General features: G+C 42.5%; 1 protein-coding gene across 1 annotated transcript; it reads left to right on the forward strand.

Moving 5' to 3' along the window:
* Positions 1-8425: 8425 nt before the first annotated feature.
* LOC147865229 (uncharacterized) lies at positions 8426-11046 on the forward strand. Its single transcript, XM_087318011.1, has 2 exons — positions 8426-10773; positions 10821-11046. The coding sequence occupies exon 1, from the start codon at positions 8512-8514 to the stop codon at positions 10522-10524; it is 2013 nt and encodes a 670-aa protein (XP_087174137.1). The 5' UTR covers positions 8426-8511; the 3' UTR covers positions 10525-10773; positions 10821-11046.
* Positions 11047-11530: the final 484 nt, after the last annotated feature.

An 11530-nucleotide genomic window follows, 5' to 3' on the forward strand; every position in this document is an offset into this window, starting at 1 on the left:
CATTGATGTTACAAATGTTCAATTGATTGATTGGATTAATCCTTGGGTAGATTGGTGGTTACAAGATGGTACACGCTCGTTATAGGTCACTACAAATATATTGTATCATCATGCGATGGCATCATTATCTTGGCTATCTCCTAAAGCAACGAAGTTGTGGAATGTATATAAGTAAGATGCAAGGTGGTGGAAAATATTACAACGTGGTTGGCATTCCCATCTACCATTTCGTGCAAAGGTATTCATATGGAGAGTCATGACTGGTGGGCTCCCATTAGGTTCAGCCTTAAAGAGACGAGGACTAGGGTCTGACACTTGTTTCTTTTGCACCGTTCCATTGGAGGATAGTACACATAGGTTCATTAAATGTCCTATAGCGTGTACCATTTGGAAGTACTTATCGGACATTTGGCAAGTTTTAACCCGTTGTTGTTTGAGACCTCAACAATGGGTTTTTTCTCAATATGTTCAAAATGGATCAAATGATGAGATGGAGATATTGTTCCAATTTTTACGTTATTGGGGTCTACAACACAATTGGAATATGCGTAATGCTTTCATGTTTGATAATAGACATGGGGTGAAAGCCTATATAAATAAGCTTAAAGGTATTCTCATGTGGAATTTTTGGATGTTAGAGCATGTGGGGATCATTTCCTCAAATGCATATTCTGGTTTTTTGGTAGCATTATAGAACGTCCCTCTCCCTACATAGGCATATGATAGGTAGAGGAGACTAAGAAGTGTTGTAATTAAGTGGATTTTACATACAATTAATATAACTGTGTGCTTTTACCGAGAGAGAGAGAGAGAGAGAGAGAGAGAGAGAGAGAGAGAGAGAGAGCCCAGATGGATGTAGCTCAGTTGGTAAGGTTGCCCAATGGAGACCAGGTGGTCATGGGTTCAACCCCTACATTCCACAGTGGCATATAGTGAAATAGAGATATATATAATGTAAACGATTACTTGCGGAAGTGTTAGAAAACAGAGAAGGTAGGGAATACACAGAGTACACGGGAGAGACAGAGAGAGCAGAACGATTCCGGACTCTCATCCTGAGTCCACGCTTCACTAGCCTCATCCATCGGCACCGGGTCGGATGCGGAAGTCGGAGCCGGTAAGGAGTACCATGATGCCGATTCATCGAACTCGACATCTCGACTAACTCGGACCTGCTTTGTCCGGGGGTTATAACACTTATAACCCTTCTACTCTTGAGCATAGCCGACTAGGATGCATTTTTCCGATTTTGCATCCAACTTCCTCCACTTCTCATCCAGTACATGCACAAATGCAATGCTATCGAAGATCTTAAGGTGTCTCAAATTCAGCTTCCGCCCGAAATACAGCTCGTGAGCTGACACCTTGTCACTGATCCGGTTCTAGATGTAGACAACCGTTCGGACTGGCTCCGCCCAGTAGAATTTGGGCATGCTCTTCTCCTCCAGCATTGCCCTTGCTGCATCGATAAGCGACCGGTTCTTCCTCTCGGCAACACCGTTCTGTTGCGGTGTGTATTTGCAGCTAAACTCTTGCCGAATTCCCGTTTGCTGCAGATAACTGTTGAATTGGCCGGAAAAGTATTCTTTCCCGCCATCCGACCACATGCATTTGATCTTCCTCTCCGATTCCCGTTCCACCATGCTTTTACACTCGAAGACTTCACTCTTATGCTCAATGAGTTAGATCCATGTGTGCCGCGTATAGTCATCGATGAAGGAGACGAAATATCGACTCTCGCCAAGACTAACATTCTGTGCTGGTCCCCACACATCCGAATGGATAAGGTCGAGCTTGTTACGGCTCCGGTTACGTTCGGTGGGGAATGGAAGCCGATGTTGCTTCCCAAGTTGGCAAGCTTCACATACTTGGGCAAACCGAAAACAACTTGTTTCGTTAAACCTTTCGGTCGCTAAACTTCGGCAAACCGAAAACAACTTGTTTCGTTTGCAGGTCTTGAAGCCTCCGATAATTGACGTGGCCTATCCGCTTGTGCCACAGGTCGATGTCCGATTCGACCTTCTGTCCTTTTGCAAACAGAGCGGTGTCGACGTTATTGGTATCGAGGATAAACATCCTCCCGTCTCTGCGCCCTTGCGCAATAATATGGCCCTCTTCCTCGATGAAGCACCCGAGGTGCGTAAACTGCACCTACATCCCTTGGTCGACGATCTGTCCGACCGACACCAGGTTCTTCGTGATTGTTGGAACGTGTAATACGTTCATCAGCTTCCCCTTCTGTCCGACGTGGCTCAAAGGGACTTCTCCAACGTGCACAATTGGGTGAGGAGTGTCGTCTCCGGTTTCGACTACTCCTGGTTGATCCGTTTTCTCCAAAAAGGAGAACCACTCTTTGTGGTTCGTCATATGGTTCCACGCACCGGAATCAACATACCACACTTCCTCCGATTTGGAAGTGGTCTTCTTCATTGAGTTCGCCTCGTGCTTCATCACCAAGGCTGGCCCGTTGCCGTTCTTGGATCCTCCCGATCCCTTCACGTAGTGCGAGCTTTGCCGGCCATCCTTGCCGGCCTTGCTGGATCCGAATTTGTCCGAATTGGCTCGTTTTCTCCAGCACTCGCTTTCTCTATGGCCCTTTTTGCCACAATACCAACATTTCGTTGCCGACTTCTCTTGGCGTCTTCTGGTGTCGCCATGACTCCCCCTGCCTGTGGGAGTCCTGGAACCGCTGTCGGCACGTTCTCTGTGCCTTCGTTCTTGCTCTTGCCGACCGCCTCCATTGCGTGCCGACCCGCCTCGTCCACTATGCCCACGGGACCGATCCGCCTCTGTGTACAACAACCGGTTGTCAGTGGGTGCGCTAGTTGACGCACCGGCGTGGTTCTCCTCTACAAGGAGCATCGATTGTAAGTCGAAAAATGACGGTGTATTCTCCCTTGTACACACTGCCGTTCGGAACGCTCTGAACTTAGATGCCAGGCCCCCATGACAGACCTGTACCATCTCGTCTTCCTCCATGGTAACGTTGATAGAGGCAAGCGAGTCACAGATCTCTTTGATCTGGGCCGTGCAATCCGCCACCGACATGTCCTTCTGTCGGACATTGCTCAACTCCTGTCGGAGTTGCAACTTCTGGGCTATAGTGCTCACGACAAAAACCTTCTTTAGGTTCCCCCAAGCCTCCTTCGGCGTCTTGGCGTCTTGGATGTGGCTCAGCAGCTGGTCTCCGACACTGGACGCGAAGCAGTACATCACTTTGCTTGCCGATTGTTCCCACACTGGGAAGTCCTTATGTGCCACATCAAGTGCTGTTTCGTTGGCTCCTTCGACAAAACTCTAGTAGCCATGCCGAAGTAGGTATTGGTGCATCTTATACGACCAAGATGCATAGTTGGATCTGTCGAGTTTCTCCACAGGGAGCGAGCTAGCCATCCCTCTATCCATCACTTCTTTGTTTGCTGTTTTACGACCTATTAGGGTTTCCTTTCAAGCGCTTGTCGGCTGCAGAGGTTCTCAACCCTCGCGCTCTGATACCATGTAAACGATTACTTGCGGAAGCGTTAGAAAACAGAGAAGGTAGGGAATACACAGAGTACATGGGAGAGACAGAGAGAGCAGAACTTCAAGGCTATATTCAAAAACAATAAAAACACTCTGTACATACAACTATGCTCAGTAGCATTATTTATACAAGTCCTCATGGGACTGACAAAAGTACCGCATACTTCAATGCTCACACGAGCATCTGACACTTACTATGAGACTATAATTGCCTAGTAGTCTACACTAATACTAGGCTTCCGGTTATTGATTGGATCTGGCTAACCGGCTCGGTTGCTCACAGCTTACCGATCCGTCTCGCTTGCCGGCTCAGGCTTATTCAGCCGATCTGGCTCCAGTTGAGCTTGCCGCTCAACATATAATAGAGAGGTGAGAAAATTGGGTTTCGAACCCAAGACACAATGCTTGTAGTGCTATCGACTTACCACTAGGGTAAGCTAATTACGATAAAAGAGAGAGAGAGAGAGAGAGAGAGAGAGAGAGAGAGAGAGAGAGAGTGTGTGTGTGTGTTTACCCAATCATCAGTAATAAAATAAAATAAAAATAGAACTTAAGCTAAAAGAGTTCTAGTATTGTACAAAACATGTTATGGTGTAACATATTCTATAAAGGAAATGAATTTGTACTAGGCCTAATTTCATTTCCATCTAAGTCTCTCAAAAAGAAGCGGGAGGTCAAAGGGTTTTGATGTGGGTGTGACCCGTGGTCCTGATGTAGAAGGTACCCCAACCATGGCTTCTAGGCAGTGTAACTCACATTCCCTTATTTTCTTAATTTTTTCTACACCACGTCGAGTTGCTTTGAAACCCAACATTCGAGGGCGTTTGGTTCTTCTTTGGTTTTCTGCTTCATCAAGGAGAGGCCAAATTGTGCATGTCTGTCCACATTCATCGTTTCCCCCTGTCCCTGAAAAACTTCATTGGTTACATTTTGGTGAATATTACAAAAGTTATTGTTAACATTTTGTCGCTTATTCTCTCTATGTTGGTTTAGCTCTAAGATAGATTTGTTTAATTTCTTTATATCTAGAGTATCTAATAGTTTGGAGAGGGTCTGAGTATGTCTTGGTATTTTTCCCTTATCTCAGCGTAATTGGGACAGTTGCATGCAAAGTGGTACTCATCCTCTATCTCTATGTGACATAATCTACATATATATTACCTTATTGTGGTCCTCATGAGATATTAAAGTTTTATCAATCTCGTGGTTGTACCTAAGGGGAGGTAGGTTTTTAATGTCTAGGCCATTTGCAAGAAGCCAACTCACCATCGTGTTATACCATGAACTAGTATATCCGGACTCATAGAGTGATCAAGATGCCTCAAAATCTTGATGAGATGTCCTATCATGTGGTTGGCCATGCATCTTATGAATAAAGACTACAAGTTGAAAAAGTGCTTCTACTAACATCGGGGGTAAATTTAACTCAGCTCTAATAATGCCATGTGGTACTGTCGATTTGTTTCGGAGTTGACGTGATAACATCGTCACCAATGGTGTCTCTTATTGTGTCCACATAAAAGATGGAGCCCAAACCACTGATGCATACATGAGGGAAGGGGTCACTAATGAGTCAAAGAGCCACCCCTTAGTCCGTGGCTCTTGAAAGTTTGCATGTTGGCATTGTCTCTCTAAGAGTGAGAGGGATGCATATCCTCTCGTAAGTCTATCTTTGGCTGCTTGTGTCATCGAAAATTTACCGGAGGGGGCACTAAAAGTGACTCCAAGATATACATATGATCCAACTACCTCAATTGGTCTATGCGAGAGGGTTAGGTGACACTTAGTTCTAACTCGAGCTGATGTGTGAAAGATAAGGGCTTTAGTTTTCCCTAAATTCACTACCAATCCTTGTTGTGTGCAAAAGTCATCTAAAGCATTAAGATGCCTTTGTAGGTCGTGTTCAAACTTAGAGAGCGAAACTATGTCATCTACATAGAGCAAGATACGAACTTGCGTACCCCGAAGGACTACTCCGTTCCCTCCCTTACGAGCAATAAAATCTGTGATCTCATCAATGTAGATCCTAAAAAGAGTTGGTGATAGGGGGCAACCTTGTTTTACACCAATGGTGCTTGTGAAGCAATTGGATAGGCCACCTGGGCATCGTACCCACTCAGAGACTTGTTCATATAGTGCTTAGATGACCCAAATCATGTCATTTGGTATCTTCAAGCATTTAAGTCTATCAAAGAACTGCTCTCTAGGGATATTTTCAAAGGCTTTGCGGAAGTCCACAAAACAACAATATAATTTCTTCTTGCGATCCTTTGACTGGTCAATTAAGCATCTAAGTGTGAAGATATGGTCAATAGTAGAGAAGACAAGCCATCATGTTCAGGTGCTTGAAGACTTAAGGTTTCCATATAGTCGCTAAGCTTTGCTTCCATTACTGCACCATATAATTTAGCGAGTGTATGACCTATTATAATTGTCCTATATATTTGGGTCCATGGGGTCCCCTCCTTTGTGTATGAGGGGCACTGTGTTCACAATCCACTGTGGTGGAAAACCCTCGACGAGGGTACGATTGAAGATTAGAGTTAGAAAAGGAGCTAGGCATTCTCGCGCATATATGCTGCATTTTGCTTGCAATCCTTTGTGATCCATGAACTCCTATGTCGTAATTTCTTTATGACCTTCATGGAGAGAGAGAGAGAGAGAGAGCTCAATTTAATCGTTTGTATCGTTTGGGGGTCAAAGAGGTGGGAGATATAGTTGAGGCTCCATCTCAAAGAATTTTGGAGTTTGTTGAAGCACGACAATTATTACCCGTCTCGCCTAATTAGGAGTTTATTTGGCAACAACTACAAAATATTGCATTGATGCAAGGTCCCTTACATCTACAAACAGGAGAACAACCATGGATTGATTGATGTTTATGGGGTCAAATGTCATTGTTACAAGTGACTCCTAATATTTTGTATCATTGCTCTATTGAATCTCTTGGATGGTTATCATCTAAGGCTGAAGAAGAATGGAAAATACACAAATCTGATCATGGGTGGTGGCAGATCTTACAACGTAGTTGGCATTCTAAATTGCCACTTGTAGCAAAGATCTTCATTTGAAGAGTTTTGGTTGGAGGATTGCCTTTGGGATTAACTCTAAAGCGTTATGGACTAGAAACGAGCAATTGCTTTTTTAGCATTGTTCAAATGGAAGATAATACTCATCGATTTATACAATGTCTGATTGCTTGTCAGATTTGGAGTTACATTTCTCAAATTTGGCAAGTTTTATCACGGTGTTATTTGACACCTAGACAGTGGGTGTTGGCACAATTTACACAGGTTGACCCAAAATCAGAGATGGAGATTGTTTTTCTATTTCTGAGATATGTATTTGATGGTAGACATGGAGTGAAATCATATCTACGAAAGTTGAAGGGAGTACTAATGTGACAATTTTCTTTATTGGATTCCTTAGTGGAGTGTTCGTCTTGCGTATTGGCAATTCAACATGTTCCACTGCCCATGTAGTGCAGTTAGCGGCTAACCATAATCCATTGTCACACCCATTGTAAGTAGTGTTTTTTACACACATATTTTTAATATAATTGTGTGTTTTCAACACAGAGAGAGAGAGAGAGAGAGAGAGCCTAGATGGATGTAGCTCAATTGGTAAGGTTGCCCAATGGAGACCATGTGGTCATGGGTTCAACCCTTACATTCCACAGTGGCATCTAGTGAAATAGGAGATATCTATGGAGTAATAGAGAGGTCAAAAAATTGGGTGTAAATGATTTACCACCAAGATAAGCTAATTACAATAAAAAAAGAAAGAAAGGGAGAAAGAAGAAAAGAAAGAAAGGGAGAAAGTTGGTAAGGTTGCCCTACTTGGAGACCAAGTGGTCATGGGTTCAATCCCTACATTTCACAATGACATCTAGTGAAATAAGAGATATTTGTGGAGTAATAGAGAGGTGAGAAAATTGGGTTTCAAACCTAAGATGTAATGCTTGCTAGTAGTGTAAATGACTTACCACTAACGTAGGCTAATTACATATAGTAAAAAGATGTGTGTTCTATTTGCATTAATAGCTTTTTGCTAGGATAACTTTGTTCACAAAAAAAGAAAAAGAGATAGAGCAAGCCAATCGAACCATAATTGAAAGCTATTATTGATGAGAAAAAGAAAAAGAAAAAGAGATCATGAGATGTTTTATTCTATGCAATGATTATGGGTGATGGAATGCAACAAAGGATAATTTGTTAATGCCCAATTCCTAAAGTTATTTTGGGTTGTTATTTCGTAACTATGGGCATTATTAGCTACGAAAAAAGAGAGCAACGACAACCTTTCACTTTAGGAGTTTTTGATGAAGGAGCCGAAGCTTTACCTTCTCTATCGTTTAAGGCAATGAATGTTTGATTACAACCCTATTGATTGGGGCCTAGAGAGTACGACATCAGTTGGGTAATGGCACAAGAAAAATGGATTTCAAGAGCTCTAACAAGCTAAGCTCTCTACGGGCATCATGTCCACGAGAGGGGAATCAACTTGGTAGCCTTACAATTAGCACTATCAGAGAGGTTTTAGGGTTTAGGAATTGCTGGGGAAAGGAAAAAGGAGGTGTTTTTTTATCAACATTGCCATGTTTGTCTTGTTTTTAATATATGTATATGCACACACTCTATACCTTGCATGCGCGAAACACGAAGAAAAATCAAGAAGCCCAAAACATGGATAAGGTTAAAAACAATAAAAACATAGAAGTAAAGAAATTTAACCCTAGTTACTTAAATGAGTTAAAAACACACAAAAGGAATTAGAGAGAAGAGAAGAAAGAAGAAAACAAAAAACCTTTGAAAAATCTCAAAATTGTGTTGGGGACAAATAAGTAAATAGAGATAAATGATTGGATGTATATATAAATATGTGGTGAGAGAAGGGAGGAGATTAGATGTACATCCTCTCTCTAGGGCACTCCTCCTCCAACCACAGCTTCTTCTTCTTCTTCTTCTTCTTCTTCTTCATCTCTTGTCCATGGCTATGGCGGCTGCTGCTTCCTCTTCTCTAGTCTCCATTCGCTCAGACAGGAGAACAAACAGTGGAGGTTCCCGCCATGGAAACTACAACACCACCACCACCGTCACTTGCAGAGCTAGCTTCCCTTTCAGTGGAAGAACCATCTCCATTGCCAGTCCTTCTTGCTCCTCTCGATTCATCAGTGTCCTCTCCTCTCCCTCTCAGGTAAGATCACGGAGAACTACTCAAATCTTTGCGTTAGACCCAGACTTCTACAAGATTCCGTATGTGGAAGGTGTTCCTGTGGGGAAGAAACTCAAGATATGGAACCTTCCTCCCAATACTGATCCCCAAGAATTCCGCCAATGGTTTGATGGGTTAGAAGGAGTTTCAGTAGAATCAGTAGAGTTCACAGATGATCCAGAACTTAATTCACAGGGAATAGGTGGTTTTATCGAGTTTGGAACAAAGCAAGAAGCTTGTATGGCCATAGTTAGGAGAGATGGATATAAATTCAAAGGAAAATGTGTAAGGATGGATTTTGTAGAGAAAAAACCTCATGAGAGAGAAATAGGTGGGAGGCGGAATAGGCCAACATATCGAAGCAGCAGTTTTTCTCCCTCTAATAGTAGAATGGGCTCTTCATCTCCTTCCTCAGGTAGTTATGGTGGCAGCTCTTCTGGCTATGGCAGTGGAACTAATTCCAACCCTAGTTTTGCCTCAGCTTCTGCTGCTTCTTCTCCAGTTTCACGCATTGGCAATAATGAACCCACAACCTTTAAACCTTATGGAAATGCTCCAAATATTACCTCAAACGCTAACGTGAATACCAATGCGAACATGAACAACGTGTCAAACTTGAGTCCTACCACGCGGAGCTATGGTGCCGAACCTACCCCAGGTGCAAACGATCCTGGATCTAGTGGCTTTAGTGGTAGCAAAGATAGCTTGTTCGGTTCGAGTTCGGGTTCAGGTTCAGGTTCAAGTAATTATGTGTCTCCTTCAAGTTTTAGCGCTCCTTCAAATACACCCTCTACTTATGGTGGGAATAATGCGCCAATTCAGTCCACCCCAAACTATGGTGCTGGATCATCCACCTCTAGTTATGCAAGCCCGAGCTCAAGCTTTGGAAACACCCCTAGCTACACAAACACCCCTGGCTATGGAAACAACCCTAGCTATGGTAATCCTCCATCCACCCCTAACTATGGAAATACTCAACCTGCACCTAGCTATGGTAATACTCCATCTACCCCTATCTATGGAAATACTCAGTCAACCTCGAGCTTTGGAAGCACCCCAGCTTCTTCTGGGTATGGCCAACCCCCATCATCCTCATATCCGCAAATGAGTGATGATAAACCATTTGGCTTGAATAGTAATAATCTTGGAGATGTGGATTCCAAGTCTTCTTCTCCAACTTCTAGCTATGGTGCCCAACCAGTTTCAACACCAAACTATGGAGCCAACAATATACAATCTAACTCTAGCTATGGTGATAATAACAGCTATGGCGGAAGCACACAATCGCGATCGAGCTATGGAAATATGGACTATGGACAAAGCATAGCTTCTACACCATTTTCAGGAGGCAATGAGCCTTCTAGTTTTGGTGCTAACTCCAATATGAGTTTTGGTGGAAGTAGTGATTCATCTAGCAGTTATGGTGCTTATAATTCTAGCGGTACAGGATATGGTCGATCAGAATATTCTCAAAGCTATGGTAACCCGGAGCCACGCACAAGTTATGGTGGCTATGGTTCTTCTCCGAGGCCTTCAAGTGCAAATCGTATCTTTGTTGGCAATTTGCCTTGGTCGACAGATGATATGAGTCTTCAACAACTATTCAGTGAATTTGGCGCAGTGTTAGAGGCTAGAGTTGTAAAAGATCGTGAGACAGGGAGGTCTAGAGGTTTTGGGTTTATCTCAATGTCGACAGCAGATGAAATGAATGCAGCTATTCAAGGCTTGGATGGACGACAAGTCGACGGTCGTGCTATACGTGTGAATCAAGCCGAATCGCGATTTTAAAAGCATCATCATATATGGTTACTTCTTCAGCTAGCAAATATATTGAGAGAGGGCTTTTTGTCCTTGGATTACCATCCCATTGTAGTAGATTTTAATGTTATGGTTTAAACCTTTCCGTACAGTTTTAAATCCCAAGTCAGAGGCTTGGAATTTCGAGTCTTGAACCTTTGTCCGAATTGGAAAGATGGTGTTTTGCTTTGGAGCTTACAGATGCAAATTTCGGTGGTGGGTCATTATTTTTATGAATAGGTAGGGTTTGTGAGCTTTGAATTTGGCTTTTGTAATTCTTGTAAGAGGAAAGGGTTTTTCCATGCAAAATAGATATTGCAAGGGGTTTGGTGCCCAAGAATTATCTATTGTGTTGCAATTATCTTTGGGTGTAACTGTTTACGGTAGTAGTTTTTGCAATCTATTGCAATAGACTTGGTGGGTAATATGTCAATGTTATCATGCTTTATATGTCGCGTATCGTTTGTGGGCTATGCGATCTGTGAGTCTATAAACATTTCACATTTTGATCCACCTAATGATAATCCAAACTTGTGTGTTTGATCTTATTTCTCAATTTAAGTACTAATAACATCTGGATAGCAATGAGTGTGGTATTGTGCACGTCATGTTCACATCGTAATTTTGATATATTGATTTACTTTATGCCTTTTAGGATGCTTTACATATCAAATATAAATGTTCCAGTAATTGTGCTTTTCCATGGAATCTTATGGGAGCAACTGAAGCTATTGCTGTATTGGAATGTAAAATTGTAGGATAATTCTATTCTTGACTTCTATTGTAATGATTGTTGCAAAAATTGTTTCTCCTTTTGATTCCAAACCTTTGGTCTATTGACATGGTTTAGTTACTTACAGAAAACACTGGGGTTGAAACATAGAAAGGAAGCTTCTACAATGTTATTCCTGGTGGTATTGAGAGCTCTAAAGATTGCCATTGGTGAAATGCCCCAAAGCTTTCTTGATTCCCCTGAATATTCTTGGTCATAACCTCT

The sequence above is a fragment of the Azolla caroliniana genome, unplaced genomic scaffold (genome assembly GCF_043228905.1).
Source record: "Azolla caroliniana isolate FFs.n. ecotype wild unplaced genomic scaffold, voAzoCaro1.0.p SCAF_4, whole genome shotgun sequence".
In the NCBI taxonomy this organism is placed as follows: Eukaryota; Viridiplantae; Streptophyta; class Polypodiopsida; order Salviniales; family Salviniaceae; genus Azolla; species Azolla caroliniana.

Bases quoted from the DNA above. Each gene is read 5' to 3' on its own strand.
- LOC147865229 (XM_087318011.1), top strand. From the start codon at position 8,512: ATGGCTATGGCGGCTGCTGCTTCCTCTTCTCTAGTCTCCATTCGCTCA.